The 25,604-nt window shown below is 43.6% G+C and overlaps 2 protein-coding genes across 2 annotated transcripts; both read left to right on the forward strand.

Annotated features, from left to right (window-relative positions):
• The first annotated feature begins 6,183 nt into the window (after nt 1-6,183).
• Nucleotides 6,184-7,122, forward strand: LOC126490501 (olfactory receptor 15). Its single transcript, XM_050125496.1, has one exon. The coding sequence runs from the start codon at nt 6,184-6,186 to the stop codon at nt 7,120-7,122; it is 939 nt and encodes a 312-aa protein (XP_049981453.1).
• Nucleotides 7,123-23,111: 15,989 nt separating this feature from the next.
• Nucleotides 23,112-24,981, forward strand: LOC126490348 (olfactory receptor 15-like). Its single transcript, XM_050125266.1, has one exon. The coding sequence runs from the start codon at nt 24,030-24,032 to the stop codon at nt 24,966-24,968; it is 939 nt and encodes a 312-aa protein (XP_049981223.1). The 5' UTR covers nt 23,112-24,029; the 3' UTR covers nt 24,969-24,981.
• Nucleotides 24,982-25,604: the final 623 nt, after the last annotated feature.

Raw genomic sequence — 25,604 nt, forward strand, 5'->3', positions numbered from 1 at the left:
CTCTGTGATTAAAGGTTTGTGACACCACTGCCTGACCTCTAGTGGCTTTAGATTTTACCTTCTGGTCTTCAGGCAAGCTTTATTTAGAAAACATAAATAAAATACCACTGTATAGGAAGCTCTGTGATTAAAGGTTTGTGACACCACTGCCTGACCTCTAGTGGCTTTAGATTTTACCTTCTGGTCTTCAGGCAAGCTTTATTTAGAAAACATAAATAAAATACCACTGTATAGGAAGTGATGGCTTCTCATACACTAGACAAGCACTCTACCACAAAGATAAATCCCCAGTTTATTCATTTATTTATTCATTCATTTGTAGGTAGAAAAATTTTCACTAAGTTTTTCAGGCTTACATAAAATGCCCCATGTGGTTCCTCTTCTGTACAGAAGTCCAAATGATGCTTCTTGGTGACGTGTGATTGCGATCATTCTTGCCAGCTCCTGAGCACGTGATTGACAGCAGAAGCTGCAAATATTCTGAGGATTCTGAAATGCTGCGGTCTGCCCACAGGACAGTGCTCCCTCTGGGCAGGGGTCAGGCTAATCCTGCTTGGGCTATAATCCTCCACTGTACATCTTTAGTATTTCTACCCCCGTAGTGTTGAGGATTGTGCCCAAGACCTCCCAAGGCAGGGCAAGTCTGTGTCACTGACCTGCATCCTCAGCCCAGTGTCCATTTCTTGAAGGAATGAGGTTTCTCAACTGTTTGTGGAGTGATTCAATTTCTATAACATCTCATGACCTCGCCATGTTCCCAGTTACGTCCCACATGATTCTGTAGTGGAGTAAATTATTGCTTTGAGTATATGAGTGGAAGTTTCCTGGCCCTGACTGAAATCTCAAAAGAGCATCACAGAGAGGAAGACTTGTTGGTGCCTAGTAAAAAAAAGCCTTCACTGGGCTGCAATGACTTAATACCTGCGAAGCCATGCAATTACTTTATGCTTTATCTACTTCTCTGTCAGTGGGGTAGGACATCGGCCTCCTATGCCATATAAAGTACTTTAAAGACATAGAACAAAAGAAAGAAAAATTAACTCTATGTAATCACTAATTATTTATGGGACACAGTTGTTCTTTTATTCTTCTTTTGAGCTCAATTAGTTCTCTGTGTTTGGAGAGAGAGGTCAGATGAAAGACTAATTTAGTTCTTTGGGGACCTCTTTCTTGTGTTTTGGCAACACAGGCCCTATGTGCTAATTGCCTGGGGTAAGGATGGTATAGATAAGAAGGGACTGAGAGGCTCCCTGTCTCTTGGGTCCATCAGTGTCAGCCCCATGAGGAAGGCCTCTGGGTGGCAGATCCAGGCCGCTCAGAAGGTCAGGACCAGTGTAGGGCTAAAAGCCAAGGGCTCGGCATAGGAGCACAGTGGACAGCTCACAGTGCTCTGGACTCACAGGCTGGTCCTCCGCATCCACTGAGCACCAGGCAGAAGGAAGAGGGATCCGGAAGTCACAGGTATAGTTCTGCAGACAACCCCTCAGCGTTCATTATTGGAAAATCCAGAGTATAGGAGAGGAGAGGAGAGACAAAGGGGGAGGGGACGGAGTCCAGGGAAACTGGAAGGAGAGAGAGCAGGAGAGACAAAGGCTTTTAAATACGCTGTGTTGTTTCCTTAAGGAGCAAGGCTTGCGGTATAGAGCTGCATCACCTCTGCCTACTAGGAGGAGAGACAGGAAAGAACATATTTGAGCTGAAAAGGAAAATTTTAACTTGACTCTGCTCAGAACAATTTAGCAAAAATCATCACCAGGGAAAGATAATAAAAAATAATAGAAATAAAAAACAAAGCAAAACACACACATAGAAGGAGAGAGAGAGAGACAGACAGACTGACAGACAGATAGACAGACACACTAGTTTTCAAAGTCCCTTCCTGGTTTTAAAACCCAGCCCTAGATTTAGAGTCCTCTGGCAGCAAAGACTCAAAGGCAGGGGACAGCACCTCCTGGAAGGCCTGCAGCTGAGCAAAGAGAATTTCTGCTGTGTCAGCAAGTGGAATCTCAGAATGTCCAATCACACCTTCTCCTGATTCTCCGTCTGTTGTTGTGATAAAGCAGGAAGGCACTCCTCAGCAATCTTGGGTCTTTAAAACCCCGTTATGACAGTGAAGACTTTCACAGGACAAGGAGGAAAAAAAAAAACCCTTAGCACCTAACAAACCACAGCATCAGGCTTCCCTTCCAGGACTGTTCTTCCTTCTCTCCCTTCTCTAAAAAGTACATTCTCCCTATCCCTTCCCAATGACAAGTCAGGCAGGACCCTCTGAAGAAGGAAGTGCTAAGGCAGCACCCCGCAGACAGGGTCAGGGAACAATCCTCATGCCTGTTTCTCTTCGGGACAGCTCTGCAAACTGCAGTGTAACCTGGAGACCTGTTCCTGCAAAGGTAGGGTCAGCTGCCGCCTGCATCCTGAGTTTAGTGCTGAATGTTCCTAGTTATCCCGTGCTCTGTTGTGGACTTAGCCCTCTTACCTTGAAAGCCCTAGGACTGCTACAGGGGCCAGCTCATGGTCCCTTTAAACAAGATTTTTAACTTTATCTTTATTTTATGTATATGGGTGTTTTCCTTGCATGTAAGTATGTACATTACATGCATTCTTGGTGCCTATACAGGCCAGAAAAGGATGTTAGTTCCTCTGGAACAGAAGTAACAAATGATTGTGAGCCACCTTGTAGGTTTTGGAAACTGAATTTAGGTCCTTTGGAAGAACAGACAATCCTCTTAACCTCTGAGCCATCTCTTTAGCCCCAACTGCTTGTTCTTTCTTTATTTATTCATTTATTTGGGGGAACACTTTCTGCTGTGTACATGCATAAGTCAGCGTAGATTCTTTCTGCCTTGTGGTTCCTAGGGATCTCACTCAAGCCATCAGGATTAACCGCCAGCCCCTCTACCCACTGACCCATCTCGCTGACATCGAGCATCTTATCATCCACAGTGGAATAAAAATAGAAGTTAATGGAGCTTTACTAATATTCCCCTCGAAACAGACTGACTCCCCCAACTTATCATTGTAACTAATGCTTAAATTTAAATATTAAAATGGAAATGTTACTTGGGAGGATTCATTTCTATGAGTTTACAATTAATAATAATTTTTTATTAGTCTTAAATTAATCTCTTTTAGGACCCAGACTCTCCCTTCTCTAAGATTTAGGGAAGAAAATTCATCTTTACTCTGTTTAATATCTTAAATGTTTTTATTTATAGAGTGATTGGTATATAATATGAAGACATAATGACTCCAAGGTATGGTTGAGGTAAGTGTAGCCAGAGGCATCTGGGAGGGTCCAGAGCAGGAGGAGAAGGTAATTTAACCTTGCCCAGTAGAAGAGAGAGGGATGGAAGAGACAATAGAGGGAGGGAGGAAGGAAGAGAGGAAGGGATGGAGGGAGGGAAGGAGGGAGGGAAGGAGAGAGAGAGAGAGAGAGAGAGAGAGAAGGAGAATCAAGGACCAAGAGAGAGGTACAAGAGGGCAAAGAGAGCGAGGGCATGGCCCGAAATGGCCGGGTTCTATAGGAACTAGAAGCTGGGGGAAGGGAAGCTGGCAAGCTGGAGAAGTCTAGGGCAGGCTGCAAAGTGAGAGAAGCCGAGGAGAGGCCTCTTAGTGAACCCGAGGCCAAGACAGGGCACTAGAAGTACCACAGTTAGACATCGCCCCCAGGTTTCTTTGGACCTGACAATCGTTTGCAATCTAACGTAGACTTCATTCCTTCTAGAAAAAAAGATTTGTTTTATTTTGTGATTCTTGCCTGCCTTTCTACCATAATAGTAATGTATTTGGAAAGGCATACACTCATTCTGACCAATTAAAGATAATATTAATTTAGACTATTTTATACAAAATAGTCAGGTGCAAGTAAGCTATTTGAGAATATTATCATCATTCATTTCTTAAATAAATAAAATATTTAAAAACCAGACATGCTATATAACTCTAGTAGTCCCTGGAGTACAGAACTAAGTTGGTGTGTAGGCGTTTTGTTCTGTTTTCTCTGTGCAGCGTCTCAGCAGCACAGCCTAGCCTTGACCTTGCTAGGTAGATACAGATGACCTTGAACTTCTGACCCCCCCTGCCTCCACCTACCAAGTACTGGGATTACTTGCATTTGTCACGACACCTGCCTGGGTTTTTTGTTGTGCTTTTTATTTCTAATGATTCCTTTACCTTTGGTCTCGGCATAAATGTCAGTGCAGCTTTTGGACTTGACTCACGCACCGACATTCAGGAAATACCTACAGGCCAGGAACAGCCTCTGCAGAAGAGAAAGCCACACCCAAATGTCAGATTTGCAGGCAGCTAACCCACAGATGGGCAAAGAGGGTTGTGAAGTTTAGGGAAAGAAATGGACAGGAAACTGGGGAAAGGCAGAAAGACAAGATACAAGGTCCTACGTTGTCCCTCCTTGCTTCGCTGGGGATCGAACCCAGGGATTTGTGCCTGTTAGACAGGTACTCTACCACTGAGCTACACTCCCAAACCCAAGATTCTCTTGAAGAAGCAAACCTTGGCTGCTTCACTCAGCGTGTGGCACTTTCCTTATTTTAGATTTATTTTTAATGATGTGTATGTATCTGTGTGTTGATACGTTCATATCTATCCAGGTGCCCTCAGAGACCAGAGAGCACAGTGGACCCTCTGGAGCTGGAGCTGGAAACAGTTGTGAGCTACTCCCAGTACGTGGCATTTTCAAACTAAATTTATAAACAGGCAAAGGCCAGGATCATCTGTGTTTCATGTAAGCTATTCCTAAAAATTGTATCTAACCCTGCAGGGTCCTATAACCTATGCTTCTGTGTCTAAAGTATAACATAAATGGCACATACAGGCCTAAGGTGTAGCTCTGTTGGTAGAATGTTTGTTTAACATGCTCGAAGTTCTGGGTTCAAGTCCCAGCACGGCATAAAACCTCACATGGTGGTACATGCCTGTGAGCCCAGCATTCAGAAGGTAGAGCAAGAGTTTAGGCCCATCTGTGATTACATAGATCAGAACACACTGGGCTGTGTAAGACTTGCATCAGCTGGATATGGTGGTGCATGCCTTTAGTTCCAGCATTTAGAAGGCAGCCTGAGTTCCAGGACACCTAGGGCTACAGAGAACCCTGTCTCAAAAAAATATTTCCTTTGTGTGGGTGTTTGTATATGTGGGTACCACATGCATGCAGTGCCCATGACAGGCAGAAGACACCACATCCACTGGACCTTGAGTTACAGATGACTGTGGACCCCCAGATGGGTGCTAGAAATCGAACCCTGGTCCTTTGGAGGAGAGGCCGATGCTTTCATTGCTGAGCCATCTCCCCAGCTCCTAGTCAGCTCATTGGGTTTGTCATTGGATAGACCCAAGATGACCTTTCAAGACCAGGAGTTGGAACTTGAGAACAGAGGATTATCAAAGAGAGAGAAAATAAATTTCTTCAAAGATTTTATTTTTCTTAATGGGCAAGGAAGCAGCTATCTTTGATCTCAACATTCAGAAAACAGATGCAGATGGGATATTGGTCAGTAAGGGCTAGCCTGGTCTACATAGCAATGTCCAGTCTACACAGGGCTGCATAATGAGGACCTCTCTCAAAAGCAAAGTCATTATTATAAATTATATATGTAGGCGTTCACATAACTGCAGTTGGCTGAAGAGGATGTCAGATCCCCTGGAGCTGGATTTACAGGCTGTTGTGAGATGAGAGTGCTGAGAACCTAACTTGGATCATCTACAAGAGCAGTAATGCTCCTAACTGCTGGGCCATCTCTCCAGCCTGAGAAACAAAATTATCAGAAACATCTGGGGAGATTTGTCCAGATTCAGAGTGTGTTTTCCCCTGCTCAGAGCACAGAAATCTTTACTGCAGAAACTGTGTTTTGAGAATGTCTGTATATAATTCTACCTTGCCAGCTCCCTCTGTCTGTCTTCCCACTGCTCTGGACTACGGAGCCCTACCCATTGTCCGTCTTCACAAGACACGCCTTCATCTCTGTGCTAGGTCCCTGTTGACATGCCCACTCACCTGACACCAAGGAGTCGCTAAAAGCTTCTGCCTGGAAAGGCTGGATGGCTCCTTAACCGTGGAGCCTGAAGAACGAACATTCTGGATGCAGATTCAGCAGTAGCTGCGTCTCCCCTTCCTTCCCCACAACAGTTTTCCAGAGCAGATTCCAGGGTCTGAAGCAGCCAGGGATGGAAATGGACAGCAACAGCTCCTCTGGGAGCTTCATTCTGATGGGTTTATCTGAGCATCCCCAGCTGGAGAGGGTCTTTTATGTAGACATCCTCTTCTCCTACTTGTTGACCCTGGTTGGGAATTCAACCATCATCCTGCTTTCCCGTATTGATGCCCGGCTCCACACACCCATGTACTTCTTCCTCAGCAACCTCTCTTCCCTGGACCTGGCCTTTACAACCAGTTCAGTCCCCCAAATGCTGAAAAATCTATGGGGGCCAGACAAGACCATCAGCTATGGTGGATGTGTAACTCAGCTCTATGTTTTCCTTTGGCTGGGGGCCACAGAGAGAATATTGCTAGTAATGATGGCAATTGACCGATATGTGGCAGTTTGCAGGCCCCTGCACTACATGACTGTCATGAATCCACGGCTCTGCTGGCTGCTGGCTGCTATAAGCTGGCTGAGTGGATTAGGCAACTCAGTCATTCAGTCAACTTTCACTCTGCAGCTACCATTTTGTGGACACCGGAAGGTGGACAACTTCCTGTGTGAGGTGCCCGCCATGATTAAATTGGCCTGTGGAGACACAAGTCTCAATGAGGCTGTGCTCAATGGTGTCTGTACTTTCTTCACTGTTGTCCCACTGAGCGTCATCCTGACCTCCTACTGCTTCATTGCTCAGGCAGTGATGAAGATCCGCTCTGTGGAGGGACGACGGAAGGCCTTCAATACTTGCCTCTCCCATTTGGTAGTAGTGTTCCTCTTCTACGGTTCAGCTATCTATGGGTATCTGCTTCCAGCTAAGAGCAGTAATCAGGATCAAGGGAAATTCATTTCTCTCTTTTACTCTGTGGTCACACCCATGGTGAATCCCCTCATCTATACTCTGAGGAACAAAGAAGTGAAGGGGGCACTGGGAAGGTTGCTGCAGAAAGGAAGAGAAGCCAGATGAGAAGAGAGTCATGTTCTTTACTTCGTACTGTCTCTTTGCCTTGCATTTTTTTCCCTATGAGAAGCTCTGTCCTCAGTGAAGTCCAGGCATGTCCTGATGGTACTACACTTCTGGAAGATGGTTAGTGTTATTGAGACATTCTGTTTATTTACCACAGATAACGGGGTACATATGGAGAAGGTTATTGCCCTAGCACAGACCTGTCTCGCTGTCTCTGTCTCTGATGTCCATGCTAGTTATTATGACATATTTCTACAGAATTTTTACTTTCTAAGAAAAATGAAGTTTCTTGTGTAATTTTACTATAATTTCATGAATTCAAGTCCTGCATTATCAACTTCAGATGAAAACAGAATTCATCTTTATGTCTTAGCCATCCATCATCTTGCTCCAATTCTCTGTCTAGTCTCAAACTACAGGCTAACTGTTCTTCCTCTCCATTCTGTCACCTGATTGTCCCCTTCTGTATGTAAACATAAAATTTCCCTTCTACCTAATGTAATAATTAATGAGAAAACTTTGGCAAGGCCACATGCCTTTCAATGCTAGCCCCACGTGCCTTGATTTGGCTTCATTTAAATCATTCCAGCTAATAGCCAGAGCCATCAGGTTTGCTACCCATCTGCTCAGTGGATTGTGGAAGACGCTATGATTCCTCACACAAGTTTAGATCCCAAAAGGAATCATCCATAATTCATATCCTCTGCTTCAAGATTTTTAGTCTTCTAGTACCACTGTTTCAGGAACCCAGCAATTGGTTTAGGACAAAACTTATCTCAAGGAACTCAGGTATTGGAATCATAACACCCATATGGCTCTTCCCATGGCTAGAATGGCCAAAAGAATGCTCATCTGCCACCAGAGTTCACAAATCCTGTGCCCAGACAGAAACCAGGATAATATGGGACAATTGTTTGGCAGCCGCATTACAAAAAAAAAAAAAAAAAAAAAAAAACAACGAAATCAATGGGTTTTAGAAGCCTTCAAATTGCGTAGATTAGAGGTGTGCACCTCTGGGTCCCATTGTTCTCCTTTAGAAAAGGTTGAGGACTGAATCTGATCAAGTTTCCTTGTCCACAGTAAGAAGCTAACAGTGGGGCTGAAGAGATGGCTCAGCAGTTAAGGAGCTGCTCTTCCAGAGGACCTGTTTGGTTCCCCGCACCCACATGGTGGTTCACAACTGTCTCTAACCTCAGTCCTTCTGGCCACCAAAGGAAGCAGATATAGATGTGGTTCACAGAGGCAGGTGAATCTCTAGGTTCAAGGCTAGTCTGGTCTACAGAGCCAGTCCAGAACAGCTATAGCTACCTAGAGAAACCTTGTCTGGAAAAAAGAAAGACAGACAGAGGGAAGGAAGAAACAGGGAGGAAGGGATGAGAAGAAAGGAGGGAGGAAGGAAGGAAGGAAAAAAAGAAAGAAATTCTGAAGATATAAATTCTTATAAAATAATAAAATGTTTGAAACTGGGTATTACAACTCAGCGGTATGATAGAATACTTGCCTGGAATACATGAAGGTCTGGGTTCAATCCCTAGTTCTGCACTAAATAAATAAATTATAGCTGTCTTAAGGGGTAAAGTGTTTGATTGGCAGTTATCAGACCCCTCTACTGCAGGTTCTGTGACTGTGAATAGGAAGAGAACCCTACAACTGCCAGGTGAGGGTGAGCTGGTGGGGAGTAGTAAAAATTACTCCAGCAGCCCTGAAGATTCTACAGCAGCTGCAGCACCACCATTGCCAGACAGAGTGAGGCAGCCTACTTAGGTCAGCCTTTAGATGACTCCACCCAGGAACATCCTATCCCTCCCTGCTCGGGAGGAGCACCTTTCCAAGCCACAGGGTCCCTGGAGCAGCCCTGACTTAGCAGAGTCTCCCAGGCTAAAGCTGCAGCTGTCTGTGGTGACAGAGGGACAATTTCTAGGCTGTAATGAAGTCTTCTCTGTGCATCTGAACCTCAGCAGAAGTTCCCACGGACTACCCAAGACTGGATGGGAGGTTTCTGAACATCTGTGAGGTAGACTGTCAGGACAGATGTGGCTATCATGTTGACAACTGGAAGTGATATTTGTTTGAGTGGCAGCTGCTTTACTTTTTCATTTCATGTGGTCCCATTTGTCGATAATGTATTTCCTGAGCAACTGGAGTATTCAGAGAACATCGCCCTATGCCTACATCTGGGCATGTCTTCACACAGCTGCAGTGATCGCTGCTGTCATCATGGTAGGACACACAGCTGCAATGATCGCTGCTGTCATCGTGGTAGGACACATACAGCTGCAGTGATCGCTGCTGTCATGGTAGGACACACAGCTGCAGTGATCGCTGCTGTCATCGTGGTAGGACACACACAGCTGCAGTGATCGCTGCTGTCATGGTAGGACACACAGGTGCAGTGATTCTTGCTGTGATCATGGCAGGGACCCGCAAGGCTTGTATGTTCAAGGACTTGTTGCCAGCTAATTGGTTTTTGGGCAATGGCTGGAACCTGAGGATGCCAAACTCATAGCAGGTTAACCCATCCATTACTTTGTAGCTGAAATGACTTAACTCCCGCTCTGGGGATCTGCTCTCCTTTCCTGGGCTCTGTGGGACCTGCACTCACAGGTGCATACAGCCCCCATCCCATGTTCATGGAACTAAATGTTTAAAAACATTTTTAAAAGAAGAAATTAACTACTATAACATAAGTGTCTTTTGAAACAATGAAAAATGATGCAACAAAGCAGTGGAAAGGAAGACGCAAAAGGGAAGCAATGCTGTGTGATCAATAAAAAACATTTGCAAACACAAAACACATGATATATTTTACCATGTACATATTATAGCATGACTACCTTGTTGGACTTCTTTTGGGAACTGCCAACTCTCAAAAATGACTCTGAGTGGAAAGAATCACAGGCGCAACCCTGGCAGGTCCCTTGGTAGGTGGGAGACTGTAGCAGGTGGGAAACAGACAGAAATGCCATCCAGAGAGAGCTGGGTAAAGAAATTAGGGGGAATTGGAAAGGGTATAGGGGTAAGGGAATATGGAGGGGGGAAGGGAGAGAGAGACAGGGGGAAAGAGGGTGGGGCAGAGAAAGAGAAGAAAAAGAAAGGAGGAAGGGAGAGGCAGAGACTGCCTCTTCAGAAGGATGAACACAGATAGAGGAACAGAGGAGAGAAGACACCAGGTCACCTTGTCTCAGCAGGAATGGGAAGCAGAGATTGGCAGTGGGTGTAGCTTGTCTCTTAGAGGGATAGGGTACCCAGTTGACAGGGAAGGACAGCAGAATTCTAACATTTCCATCATTCTCTTTTAATAAAAAGGAGTTAGGTAGGCATGGCAGGTTAAGGGCATGAGGGCATCGAGTTCTCAAGACTGCTTCCTGCTGGTTTGTAGACATTGGAGTCCTGGGGGACCTGCGAAAGCTTGGTGTTGGTCACACCCTGGATAGCTGGTTGCTTCACTCCTGTCCAGGGTGTGTGGTACGGAACTGTCCACACGTGTCTCTTGGACCCAGAAAGGTGTTGACTGAGCGGAGGACAAGGTTAAGTTTAGGAAGAAAAATTGTTTTTTAGGTCCTGGTAGTTGAGGAGGAGGGTTTCAGAACCAGGGAATTAAGAGAGGGTTGTGTCTGACTGTTGAAGGTAAGAGAAGTGTGTATCTGACTGTTGAAGGTAGGAGAGGGGTGTATCTGACTGTTGAGGTGAGAAAAGTGTGTATCTGACTGTTGAAGGTAGGAGAGGGATGTATCTGACTGTTGAAAGTGAATCCTTTAATTGGGCTCCCTCACACAAGAATTCTTAGAGTTTGTAAAACATAAGGTTTGGACATAAACATTGTATTAACAGCAGCATATTTATGCCAGAATGACTGTGACAGATGTTTTTGCACAATGAACATCATCTTTAGAAAATGACCAAAGAGACTTTAAAATCTTGATCTTGCAGTATAGTTCTCTGCCAGAGTTAGATCACCATTTTCCTGACAATAATAAGACTGTGAATGCAGCATAAGGAGAGAGAAATTTGAAAACTTGTGTTTGTCCTCAGACCTTAATAACTTGCATTTGTATAACTTAAAACACCATTTATTTAGAACATGGTAAGAAGTTATGCTGAAATTTGTTTGGTGAGGTTTTCCTATTTAAACTGCCAAACTTCTCAGCTGTCAAATTGCATCAGAGATCTTTGAGAAGAATAAAATTTTACAGAGAACTTACTCAACTGGCGGCCTAGAGCCACTCCTCAGGGTCCTCCACAGTCATCAAGGGCAGGGGCATCAGGGCTGTAGGAGTCTTCTGTTAGCACACAAGGCCTTTAGATGAAAGGCAGTTTTTCCTAGTGGTTAGAGCTTTCACTTAACGAAGCAAATGGCAGATGGACACTGTTCTGTGCCCATCTGCCTTCTGTCTTCTTTGGAGGAAATAGAGGCTGCTTCTTTGGAGGCTGCTGCTGGTATGAAAAGTCTTTTAATAATTAAACAATTAAATACCATATTCCCAGATCTCTGACCAGTTGAGGGCTGTTTATCAGGTATAGATACTTTATGACTACAGCATAGAATCTGCCTGGAGGGCTGGATCCAAGCTTGACTGTACTGGCTCTCAACTTAACAGGTGAGATTTATACTTGTGAAGGACACAGAAGAAAAAAACTGTTTTCAATAGAAACTTACAGTAGTGGAGAACAGCTTAAAGCAGGGTTGGGTCACATATGCAGTATATTGTAAGAGATTTAAAAGTATGTAATTTAAAATATATGAGACTTATTGCTGTCATAGTCTGGAATGAGATACAATGAACAGAGCTCTGTGTGTAATGGGTGCTCAGAGGGCCCTGCAAGGTGAACCATCACGCAGACACAACATTTTGTAACAGAGCATAATGCTAATTTTTAAAATCTTAAAGCAGGTCGTGTGGTGAACCCATTGGAGGGGCACTTTGGCTAGGGGCGGAACCTCATGAGTCTGTGGCTCCTCCCTTTCTTAAGCTCAAACCAATTGGCAGCAGCTGTGGTTGCCCATGTGGTGTAACTCTTTACATTTAACCATCCACTGGTACAAGTTAGAAATGTATATGGTTTTACCAATCAGTTTCCCGCAGGTGAGACAGAAAAATAAACGACTGGCTCAGGCCGTTATCCATTCATCCACAAGATAACGGGTCCGAGACAGGGCAGTTGCCCAGGAGGCACTAGGCCAAGAGGGGACCCTGTCCCAAAAAGGATCCATGGATCCGAGAGGCCCTGGGCCCAGAAAATGAATGCAGGGCTCAGTGAGTGCAGAGCTAGGGCAGAGCCTGAGAACCTAGCTCCTGGGAAGTGACAGAGGTGATTGTCAGGGAAAACTGACCAGGAGAAGGAAATCTTACCGACTGTCCCAGTGAGATGGAGGTTGGGAAGTGGGCTGGTAGCAGCTCCAGGTCCAGGATCCCCCTGTGCCTTGGACCACATGCCCATGATGCAGCAGTGGTACAAACAGGGCTCCATGAATGGAAGAGAGAGAGAGAGGTTCCTCTGCAAACAGCTTAGCCATGGTGGGAGGCATGGGGGGAGAGGCCACCAGAGGACAGAGTTTAGCATGGCTGTGATTGCCCTCCAGGAGCAAAAGGCAGACAGACAAACCTGGAGAAAGGAGGGTGCATTCCCAACTAACAATCTGGCCGAATGCAGGCTGACCATAGGCAGTTATGTAGCTTTTATCTGAGTGGGGAGTGATGGAGGAGGGTCATCTGTCTTATCTGTTGCTTTCATTGGTTAATTAATAAAGAAACTGCTTGGCCTTTGATAGGCCAGCCCTTAGGTGGGTGGAGTAGACAGAACAGAATGATGGGAGAAAGAAGCCGAGTCACTCAGTCGCCATGATTCTCCCACCCTACACAGACGCAGGTTAAGATCTTTCCTGGTAAACCACACCTCGTGGGGCTACACAGATTATTAGAAATGGGTTAGATCAATATGTAAGAGCTAGCCAATAAGAGGTTACAACTAATGGGCCAGGCAGTGTTTAAAAGAATACAGTTTCTGTGTAATTATTTGGGATAAAGCTAGCCATGCGGGCGGCCGGGCACCAGGAACGCTGCCCGCTGCTCTTATTACAGGGGAGGTGCAGTTTCCATGAGTGAGACAAGAAGAATGCCCAGAGTCTGAACTCCAGTGTCCCAGAGATTCAGCATGGACCACAGTTCAGGCTGGCCTTGGGTCATCACTTACATGGTCCAGAGGACAGGTAGACACAAACTGGACCCCTACATTGCCACATTGACTTGGGGACCCTAGTGAGGGGCTTTAAGCTCAACAGGCAAGTGGTTGATCATTACAGGGTCTTTTTACACAGGGGAAGCACCTCAGAGTGATTGCACACTCGTGGAGGCATGGCCTGTGTGGGAGGAAGCTTCCATTCCATGTTAGGTGTAGAATTTCAGTGATTTTGAATTGGAAAAGCAACCGTATACAAGGGTTAAAGGTTTTAGGATCCCTAGCAGTCCTCAGCTGCAAGGGAGAGATATCTGAGTCATGGAACCAATGGAAGGTTCATAATGGAAAAACCCTGGCAGGTCAACTGGTGGGTGGGTGACAGACAGATATGCCATGCGGAGAACTATGGGTATAGAGTTCATTTAGTGGGTATTAGGTTGGGTATAAGTGTAAAGGGTTATGGAGGGGGCAGAAAAAGAGAGAGGGGGGAAAGAGTAGGCATACAGAGAAAGAGAAGAAAGAGAGAAAGGGGAAGGGATAGGAAAAGGCTGCCTCTTCAGAAGGATAGACAGAGAGAGAAGAGCAAAGGAGAGAAGAGGAGAGGAGAGGAGAGGAGAGGAGACACCAGATCAGCAGGGGAGACTGGGGATGGGTGGTGCTTGTCTCTTAAAGGGACAGGGTACCCAGGTGACAGGGAAGGTCAGCAGATTTATAACACTGAGACTTATTATTAATTATGAAAGCTTGGCCTTTAGCTTAGGCTTGGTCCCAACTACCTCCTAAAAGTTAATTAATCTGCTTTTATTAGTCTATGTTTGGCCACATCGTTTTTTTCCTCCCCTCCATTCTGTATGTCCGACTCTCTCCGAGTAATGCTGGAGTCTCTATTGTACCTAGATTCATAACCCTGAGTTCCTCTCTCTCCAGAAAGTCCCGCCCAACCTCACATGTCTAGCTAATGGCCGTTCAGCTTTTTATTAAACTGTTCACAGCCACACAACGTCACACAGTGTACATGAATATTTCACAACAACATATGTATTTAAGTGCTGATACACCAAACACATTCTATGAAGTAGATGTCTAAGAGTGAACACAGAAGAATGAGAATAGGAACTGAGATTAAGGTTGAAAAGAAAATGATAATAGTTTACTGATGGAAGCCCTGTCTGGCAGAGAACAAGGGCAGTGTGCACAGGATTCTGCACAAGAGTCATCTTATTAATTCCCTGGTGATGTAAACAGATGTCTGCCAGTTTATTCTCAGTGTGGACTAAAGAAATGGACCTAATTTTTTGTTTTTCATGAGTCTTTCTATGAAGCCCAGGCTGTCCTAAACTCACATTCTTCCTGCCTGAGACTCCTGGGTGCTGTGAGTATAATGTGAACCAGCAATGAGTGTATGTGTGTGCATGTAGACTATGTTTGTGTTCATATGCACATGCAGGTACAAGTGTATGCAAGAGCAGTGGGGCAGAAGTTGACTTCAGGTGTCTTCCTTGATTGATCTTCACCTTGCATTCTGGGAGAGTCTCTCATTGAATCTGGCACTCACCGACTGGCTAGACCGATTGGCCATTATGGTCCTGGCATCTACATATCTTTGCAACCGTTTCCCCCAAGGTTATAGATGAATGAGACCACACTTGGATATTCTTAACATTAAACCTGATTATAATTTTAGTTTTGAGACAAGCTCTGTCTTTGTTGCCCTGGCCATCCTGGAACTTGCTATGTAGACCAGGTTGCCATCAAACTAGTAGAGATCTACCTGCCTCTGTCTCCTGAGTTCCAGGATTAAAGGTGTGTGCAACCATGCACAGCTTGAATTTTTAATGTATCTTTAGATTTATTTCCTTTATTTCTTATGTGTATGAGTGCGTGCCTGCATGTGTGTGTGTGTGTGTGTGTGTGTACCACGTGTGTGCCTGGTACCCATGGAGTCCAGAAGAAGGCATCAGATCCCTGGATCTGGTGTCCAGATGATCGTGAGTCACAATGTGGGTGCTGAGAACTGAATCTGGGTTTTCTGGAAGAACAACAAGGGCTCTCAACTGCTGAACTCTCTCTCTCTGTCCTCCACACTTGGTTTTTTGTTGTTGTTCTTGTTTGTTCGTTTTTTTAGATAGATTTTCTGTGTGTAGTCCTGGCTGTTCTAGAACTTGCTCTGAGGACCTGGTTGATCTTGAACTCACAGAGATCTGCCTGCCTCTATCTCACAAGGGCTGGGATCAAAGGCGTGTGACACAACCACCCAGCCACACTTGGCTTTGAATGTGGGGACTGAGGACGGGAACTCAGGTTCTCGTGCTTGCACGGCCGGTAATTCCCAGATGAACCATGTCCCCAGCCTTGTAGACCTTCATTTAATAACTGTCCCTAGCCATCTGCCTTTAGACAAATTACATAAAATGCCCCGATTTGGTTCCTCTTCTGTACAGAAGCCCAAATGATGCTTCTTGGTGACGTGTGATTGCGATCATGTTTGCCAGCTTCTGAGCACATGATTGACAGCAGAAGCTGCAGATATTCTGAGGATTCTGAGATGCTGCGGTCTGTCCACAGGACAGTGCTCCCACTGGACAGGGGTCAGGCTAATCCTGCTTGGGCTATAATCCTCCACTGTACATCTTTAGTATTTCTACCCCCGTAGTGTTGAGGATTGTGCCCAAGACCTCCCAAGGCAGGGCAAGTCTGTGTCACTGACCTGCATCCTCAGCCCAGTGTCCATTTCTTGAAGGAATGAGGTTTCTCAACTGTTTGTGGAGTGATTCAATTTCTATAACATCTCATGACCTCGCCATGTTCCCAGTTACACCCCACGCGGCTCTGTAGTTGAATGTTTCTGCAGTGGTGGTAATAAATTATTACTTTACCATGGCACAGTATGTGTGTGGAAGTTTCCTGGCCCTGACTGAAATCTCAAAAGAGCATCACAGAGAGGAAGACTTGTTGGTGCCTAGTAAAAAAAAGCCTTCACTGGGCTGCAATGACTTAATACCTGCGAAGCCATGCAATTACTTTATGCTTTATCTACTTCTCTGTCAGTGGGGTAGGACATCGGCCTCCTATGCCATATAAAGTACTTTAAAGACATAGAACAAAAGAAAGAAAAATTAACTCTATGTAATCACTAATTATTTATGGGACACAGTTGTTCTTTTATTCTTCTTTTGAGCTCAATTAGTTCTCTGTGTTTGGAGAGAGAGGTCANTAAATAAACAGGACGTGTACTGTAAGCAATTTCAAAAACTCTAGAATTTATAGGGACATCTTGCTGCTGGAGCACCCATATTTAGCCTACAGGCCCATAGTATCTGAAAGACTTTTTCACAAAGCAGGAAGTTTGAAAATTGTAGTTAGAGCACCCACTTGGCACCTGACAACTGTCTATAACTCCAAGATCTAACACCATGACACAGACGTACATGCAGTCAAAATGCCAAAGCACATAAAAAATAAATACATATTATAAAAATTATATATTTTACCCCAGTGCATATTGTAGGAGGACTTTCCTGTCAGACTTTCTCTTGGGGACTTCCAGCGACCAAATAATGACACCGAGACTTATTATTAATTATGAAAGCTTGGCCTTTAGCTTAGACTTGTTCCCAACTAACTCTTACAACTCAATCAACCTATTTCTATTAGTCTATGTTTTGTCACATGGCTTTTTACTTGTCCTCCATTCCGTATGTCCAAGTCCTTCTGTGTCTTGCTGGTGACTCTCTTGTGCCTAGATTCATTCCGTGAGTTCCTCTCTCCCAGAAGTCGCTCCTAACCTCACCTGCCTAGCTATTGGCCATTTAGCTATGTAATTCTTTTTTATCTTTTTTGATTTTTTGAGACAGGTTTTCTCTGTGTAAAACTCCATGCTGTCGCCGGGCGATGGTGGCGCACGCCTTTAATCCCAGCACTTGGGAGGCAGAGGCAGGCGGATCTCTGTGAATTCGAGACCAGCCTGATCTACAGAGCTAGTTCCAGGACAGGCTCCAAAGCCACAGAGAAACCCTGTCTCGAAAAACAAAAACAAAAAACAAAAACAAAAACAAAAACAAAACAAAAAAAAAACTCCCTGCTGTCCTGGAACTGGCTTTGTAGACCAAGTGGCATCAAAAACACTGAGATCTGCCTGCCTCTGCCTCCCAAGTTCTGGGATTAAAGACATGTGCCACCACTGCCCAGTCCTTAGCTTTTTATTAAACCAATCACAGCCACACAACTACACACAGTTTAGATGAATATCCCACAAAAATATGTATTTAAATGCTAATACACTAACACATTCCATGGAATAGATGCTTGAGAGTGAACACAGAAGAATGGGAGTAGGAACTGAGATTGAAGTTGACATAGTAAATGATAATAGTTCACTGATGGAAGCCCTGTCTGGCAGAGAACAAGGGAAGTGTGCACAGGATTCTGCACAAGAGTCATCTTATTAAGATTATTATTTAAAGACATAGAACAAAAGAAAGAAAAACTAACTCTATGTAATCACTAATTATTTATGGGACACAGTTGTTCTTTTATTCTTCTTTTGAGCTCAATTAGTTCTCTGTGTTTGGAGAGAGAGGTCAGTCAAAAGACTAATTTGGTTCTTCGGGGACCTCTTTCCTGTGTTCTGGCCACACAGGCCCTATGTGCTAATTGCCCGGGGTGGAGGTGGTATGGATGAGAAGGGACTGAGGCTTCCTGTCTCTTGGGTCCATCAGTGTCAGCCCCATGAGGAAGGCCTCTGGGTGGCAGATCCAGGCCGCTCAGAAGGTCAGGACCAGTGTAGGGCTAAAAGCCAAGGGCTCGGCATAGGAGCACAGTGGACAGCTCACAGTGCTCTGGACTCACAGGCTGGTCCTCCGCATCCACTGAGCACCAGGCAGAAGGATGAGGGATCCGGAAGTCACAGGTATAGTTCTGCAGACAACCCCTCAGCGTTCATTATTGGAGAATCCAGAGTATAAGGAGAGGAGAGACAAAAGGGGAGGGGATGGAGTCCAGGGAAACTGGAAGGAGAGAGAGCAGGAGTGACAAAGGCTTTTAAATACGCTGTGTTGTTTCCTTTAGGAGAAAGACTAGCCGTATAGAGTTGCATCACCTCCTTTAACTAAGAGGAGAGACATAAATGAATATATTTGAGCTGATAAGGAAAATATTAACTTGGCTCTGTTCAAAACTCTAGCAAAACTCATCTATAGACAACTGGGGAAGAAAATGAAAAATAATAGAAATAAAAAAGCAAAACAAGCCAGGTGGTGGTGGTACATGCCTTTAATCCCAGCACTTGGGATGGATGCAGGGTCAGGAGGATCTCTGTGAGTTTGAGGCCAACCTGGTCTACAGAGTGAGTTCCAGGACAGGATCCAAGCAAAACAGAGAAACCTGTGTCAAAAATACAAAACAAACAAATAAATGAATAACAGGAAAAAAAAAAGACACAAGTAATCAAAGTCCCTTTCTGATTTTAAAACCCGGCCCTAGATTTAGAGTCCCATGGCAGTAAAGACTCAAAGACAGGGGACAGCACCTCCTGGAAGGCCTACAGCTGAGCAAAGAGAATTTCTGCTGTGTCAGCAAGTGGAATCTCAGAATTTCCAATCACACCTTCTCCTGATTCTCCGTCTGTTGTTGTGATAAAGCAGGAAGGCACTCCTCAGCAATCTTGGGTCTTTAAAACCCCGTTATGACAGTGAAGACTTTCACAGAATAAAGAGCAAACAAAACCCTCCATTAGCACCTAACAAACCACAGCATCAGGCTTCCCTTCCAGGACTGTTCTTCCTACTCTCTCTTCTCTAAAAAGTACATTCTCCCTATCCCTTCCCAATGACAAGTCAGGCAGGACCCTCTAAAGAAGAAGGAAGTGCTAAGGCAGCACCCCGCAGACAGGGTCAGGGAACAATCCTCATGCCTGTTTCTCTTCGGGACAGCTCTGCAAACTGCAGTGTAACCTGGAGACCTGTTCCTGCAAAGGTAGGGTCAGCTGCCGCCTGCATCCTGAGTTTGCAGTGTTGAATGTTCCTAGAAGAAGAGACAGGAGGTGGGAAAGACCCGTCTTTTAAAAGGGAAGTTAGTGAATGTCACAGAGGATGCTCTCAGTGGCTGCAGCTGAGGACATATCCTACCAGGACCCCAAGGGTCTGCCAATACTGCTGCCTGAACACTAATACAGACAATCCTCTTAACCACTGAGCCATCTCTTTAGCCCCAACTTTTGCTTGCTTACTTACTTATTGGGGGAACACATTCTTCTGTGTGCTGCCTAAGTCAGAGGACAGCTTGCAGGTATAGATTCTTTGTATCTGTGGGTCCTAGGGATCAACTCAGGTATCGGGGTTGGCAGCAAGCCCCTCTACCCACTGAGCAATCTTGTTAACACCAAGGATTTTATCCACAGTAGAATAAATTTTAATGGAGCTGATAAGTATTGGATTCTTGATTGCTGTGTTCCTACAACAAAGTCATAAGCCAAATCAAACTGGACTAATAAATCCAGATTTAATAAACAGTGCAGAATGAAGCAACTCACGGGTGACTCTCAGGAAAGCAGCAAAGACAGCAAGAGAGTGTGTGGCAGATCTATGGGTGGTTCTTGGGCATTTCCAGGGGAGGAGTTGCCAGGTGCTAAGCTTTCTCAGGTGCCCAGCTATCTCAGGGGGCAGGCTCTGGAATGGGAGAAGTGAGGTTGGGTGGGGCTTCCCAACAGGGCTTCATTTATCTTCCCCTCAAGTTCCTGACATCTTGATAGTCAGTAACTGTAATAAGAGATTCTGGAAAATATAACAATACTATGAAATAGCATATAATTTTTTACTTTTGAGCAGAATCACAAGAGATTTGAGCCACTTTATTTAAATTTTCTGATTTATAACCTGCCTTTCCTGATTTGTTTGCATCAGTATAGAATGTGGGGCTCCAGGGATTGGTGTTTCCCATACAATGTGAGCAAGGACACACTTAGTTCTCAGTATAAATTGAATTCTTTTGCTTTTGTGATATTTGTTGTTAATCTCTCGAAAAAATACTGCAAGCTCTTTGTCAATGTTCATTTTCTGCCCATAAAGAGGAAATTTCTTCATTATTAACAAAACTGCCATTTCAGCTGGGTCTATTCCCACTGATTGATGAAATCTCAGGTTTTTTTTTATTTAATAAACTCAGAAACGTTCTTCTATGTAGGTCTTTAATTTTTACTCTGCTTTTGTGGTAAAAGTATTCATTCTAAGATATTATCTTCTTTCTGCATTAAAATTCCCATAGGAAAATGTGTAGAGGGTAAAATGACCAGGACACAATCTAGTTCTGGATTCAAAAAATTCATTTGTGCATCCTGTAACTTCTTTTCTACCAAAATTAATTCTCCCTAAGCCTCAGATGATAATATTCTTGAACTATTTAAGTCCTTGTCACCTTGTAAGGATTGAATTAAATTACTTAATTCTTGAGTTGTCAATCCAATTGTAGGCTGTAGCCAGTTAATGGTTCCCAGCAATTTTAGAAAGTCATTCAGAGTCCATGATTGATCTCTGCTGGTTTGTACCTTCTGGGGTTAATTTTTTGTAAACCTATTTTATATCCTAGGTAATTAATAGAAATCCATCTTGTGTATATTTTCAGACGCAACTAATATTCCCCAACAAGGCCAAATGTTCTTTACTTCTGCAAAGATTTTCTATAAGTATCTACATTTCAATCAGCTAGTAATATATTGTCCATATAATGGTAAATTATACATTGGGGAAACTTTACACGAATGATTTCCAACAATGTCATACAAAATATTGGCACATGGTGGGCTGATTAACATTCCTTGAGGGAGGATCTTCCACTGATATCTCTTAAGAGAATGAGAGGTATAAGTAGGCACAGTGAAGGCAATTTTTCCCCAGTCCTTTTCCTGTAAAGGTACAGTGAAGAAACAGATTTTTAAATAAATAAACATAATAGACCAGCTTTTAGATAATAGAGAACACAGGGGAATTCCAGGCTGCAGAGAGGCCAATGGCTAAATTATTTTATTTATGGATCTCAAATTTGTTAACATTCTCCATTTTCCAGAATTCTTTTTAATAACAAATACATGAGAATGCCAAGGTGTGATCAATTCTTCAATATGTTGAGCATTCAGCTATTCCTGTACCAGCTGTTCTAAGGCCTGTAATTTTTCTGATGTTGAAAGCCACTGTTCCACCAGAAAGGTTTGTCATTTGACCATTTAAAGGTGGGGCTGTTGGTACCTTTGAAAGGTCAGCAGCTGTTGTGCTCTGTCCTTCTACATGAATGGCTGGGGACTGTTCTTTATAAAACCTTTAGTATTTTCCCCAGACACATGTTAGTTTATGATTTGCTTCTGGGATTGGAGGAATGTTAATCTGGGTATTCCATTGCTGTAACAAATCATATCTGCATAAATTCATTGCTATATTAGACACATATGGCTTTAATTTTCCTCTCTGTCCTGCAGGCCCTATACATTCAACACATCTTGGACTTTGTTTTACCTGAGATAAAGTTACAATTCCCAAAAGCTGAACATTTACCTCCTGAAGAGGCCAATTTAGATGCAAATATTCTGTTGTATTTATTGTTACCCTGGGTCTATACGACCTTCAATTAAAATCTCATTTCTGCATAGTTTTAGCTTTGGTCTATGATAATTTATAGAAGTTTGACAAAATATTTACATTACGTTTTCTCCTGAAATATTTTTTTTATCTTCTAAAGCTGTTCTATCATCCAGAGAAGTATCTTTTTTTTTTTTCAATAACATTAGATCCGTTAATTGCTCTGAGGAGGAGTTTCCCCCATGATGACAGAAAATGACTGAACCAACATAGACATGGAGGCCTATGAAAGCCCCCCACCTAGGCAATTCCCAATGAAAAAGAGTTAAGGCGTCTGTTCCTTGTTGATCTGCATTCATTTTGTTTGGCATAGAAGAAACACTGCTTCTAGGAATACCATGTCTACAATTCCTTTTAGATGACCTTGTTTGCCACAATTAAAACAGTTGACAGTTTGATTTTTCTTCAAGCCTGTTGAAGTCACCTTTCCTATCCATGCATCATATATAGTCATATACATAGTCAATATTCAATCATATATATATATATATATCAAAACCATTCCTCTATGGGTGCTGATCTTACATTTAATGCCCTAATTATCTTTGGCATTTTGAATTAGCAATTTCAAAAACCAAAGACTCAGTTATTATTTTTCTACCTTCTGAATTTGGTATCATTCTATTTACAGATGAACTAAATCTTTCCTAAAAGAAAGAAAGAGAAAGAAAGAAAGAAAGAAAGAAAGAAAGAAAGAAAGAAAGAAAGAAAGAAAAGAAAAGATTAGTGAAGGTTTCTTTTGGGCCCTGTTTCACTTTATTAAATGAGTCCATTCTCTTGGACTCCTTTAATTCTTTCCCATGCATTCAAAGCTGTTGAATGAAATAGAGCCAGAGTATGATCATCATATAAAGACTGACTGTGTACATCAGCATAATTTCCCTCTCCAAGAGGTCAGTCATGGGAAATGTCAATACCTGTAGTCCTACTTCATTGTTGAAAGGTCCTAGCCTCATCTTTCCACCAGGCCCTCCACTGCAATTGAGGACCAGGTTCCAATACTGCTGTACCTGAGTCTTTCCAGTCTTGTGGAACAATTCAGTTACTAGTTGAGCATGAATTTAACATTTGCTTCAAAAAAGGCGAATTTGCACCATATGAGATTATCACTTCCTTAAATCTCCTGAAATCTAACATTTCCATAGGATTCCAGTGAGTTCTTAAACAGTCCTGGGGATGCATGTCATTTGGGAGTTGTTCCCATAAGGTGAATGAATGAATTAAGGTTAGTTGTTTGACAAACTTGAGCTGTTCCTTTAATTGTAAAACTTTAATGAATAGGTTGGTTGTCAATTAAATACTTCTGCCTTTGTTGAATATATTATCTGTTCTAGTTAAGTTTGGGATTGTAACTTATCCGTCAAAATGGCAATATATTCTCCAGTAACTGCTATAGTTACTATAGTAACTATACTATAGTATAGTTATAGTAACTAGTACTATAGTTCTAGAGGAAGGCGTATCTCTTTGTACTCATAGCCACTGACTTGGCCTTCATAACAACCAATATTTTAGGATTAAAATAAGAATTACCAAATCAATAATGTTTATAACTGCGGTTGGCAGAAGAGGATGTCAGATCCCCTGGAGTTAGATTTTCAGGCTGTTGTGAGATTAGAGTACTGAGAACCTACTTGAGTCATCTACAAGAGGAGTATGTGCTCTTACGTGCTGGGCCATCTCTTCAGCGTAAGAAACAAAATTATCATAAATATCCAGTAAGATTTGTCCAAATTCAGTTTGTTTTCCCCTGCTCAGGGTACAGAAATCTTTACTGCAGGAATTGTGTTTAGAGAATATCTGTATATAATTCTACCTTGCCAGCTCCCTCTGTCCGTCTTCCCACTGCTTTGGACTACGGAGCCCTACCCATTGTCCGTCTTCACAAGACACGCCTTCATCTCTGTGCTAGGTCCCTGTTGACATGCCCACTCACCTGACACCAAGGAGTCGCTAAAAGCTTCTGCCTGGAAAGGCTGGATGGCTCCTTAACCGTGGAGCCTGAAGAACGAACATTCTGGATGCAGATTCAGCAGTAGCTGCCTTTCCCCTTCTTTCCCCATAGCATGTTTCCAGAGAAGCCTCCAGTGTCTGAAGCAGCCAGGGATGGAAATGGACAGCAACAGCTCCTCTGGGAGCTTCATTCTGATGGGTTTATCTGAGCATCCCCAGCTGGAGAGGGTCTTTTCTGTAGCCATCCTCTTCTCCTACTTGTTGACCCTGGTTGGGAATTCAACCATCATCCTGCTTTCCCGTCTTGATGCCCGGCTCCACACACCCATGTACTTCTTCCTCAGCAACCTCTCTTCCCTGGACCTGGCCTTTACAACCAGTTCAGTCCCCCAAATGCTGAAAAATCTATGGGGGCCAGACAAGACCATCAGCTATGGTGGATGTGTAACTCAGCTCTATGTTTTCCTTTGGCTGGGGGCCACAGAGGGCATATTGCTCGTCATGATGGCAATTGACCGATTTGTGGCAGTTTGCTGGCCCCTGCACTACATGACTGTCATGAATCCACGGCTCTGCTGGCTGCTGGCTGCTGTAGGCTGGCTGAGTGGTTTAGGCAACTCAGTCATTCAGTCAACTTTCACACTGCAGCTACCATTTTGTGGACACCGGAAGATAGACAACTTCCTGTGTGAGGTGCCCGCCATGATTAAATTGGCCTGTGGAGACACAAGTCTCAATGAGGCTGTGCTAAATGGTGTCTGTACTTTCTTCACTGTTGTCCCACTGAGCATCATCCTGACCTCCTACTGCTTCATTGCTCAGGCAGTGATGAAGATCCACTCTGTGGAGGGACGACGGAAGGCATTCAATACTTGCCTCTCCCATTTGGTAGTGGTCTTCATCTTCTATGACTCAGCTATCTATGGGTATCTGCTTCCAGCTAAGAGCAGTAATCAGGACCAAGGGAAATTCATTTCTCTCTTCTACTGTGTGGTTGCACCCATGTTGAATCCCCTCATCTATACTCTGAGGAACAAAGAAGTGAAGGGGGCACTGGGAAGGTTGCTGCAGAAAGGAAGAGAAGCCAGATGAGGAAAGAGCCATCTTCATTTTGTACTGCCTCTTCTGTGCATTCTCTTCCTTATTTGAAGCTTTGTCCTCAGTGAAGTCAAGGCATGTTCCTGACAGACTACACTTTAGGAAGATGGTTAGTCTCATTGAGACATTCTGTTTATTTGCCGCAGTCAACAGGGTACATATGGAGGTTATTGCCCTAGCACAGACCTGTCTCGCTGTCTCTGTCTCTGATGTCCATGCTAGTTATTATGACATATTTCTACAGAATTTTTACTTTCTAAGAAAAATGAAGTTTCTTGTGTAATTTTACTATAATTTCATGAATTCAAGTCCTGCATTATCAACTTCAGATGAAAACAGAATTCATCTTTATGTCTTAGCCATCCATCATCTTGGTCCAATTCTCTGTCTAGTCTCAAACTACAGGCTAACTGTTCTTCCTCTCCATTCTGTCACCTGATTGTCCCCTTCGGTATGTGCACATAAAATTTACCTTCTACCTAATGTAATAATTAATGAGAAAACTTCGGCAAAACTACTTGCCTTTCAATGCTAGCCCATGTACCTTGATTTGGCTTCATTTAAATCATTCCAACTAACAGCGAGAGCCATCAGGTTTGCTACCCATCTGCTCAGTGAAGGTCAGAAAAG

Source organism: Alexandromys fortis, unplaced genomic scaffold, assembly GCF_014885135.2.
Source record: "Alexandromys fortis isolate MF-2015 unplaced genomic scaffold, M_Fortis_MF-2015_v1.1 scaffold_29, whole genome shotgun sequence".
NCBI classification, from domain to species: Eukaryota; Metazoa; Chordata; class Mammalia; order Rodentia; family Cricetidae; genus Alexandromys; species Alexandromys fortis.

Bases quoted from the DNA above. Each gene is read 5' to 3' on its own strand.
- LOC126490501 (XM_050125496.1), top strand. From the start codon at position 6,184: ATGGAAATGGACAGCAACAGCTCCTCTGGGAGCTTCATTCTGATGGGT.
- LOC126490348 (XM_050125266.1), top strand. From the start codon at position 24,030: ATGGAAATGGACAGCAACAGCTCCTCTGGGAGCTTCATTCTGATGGGT.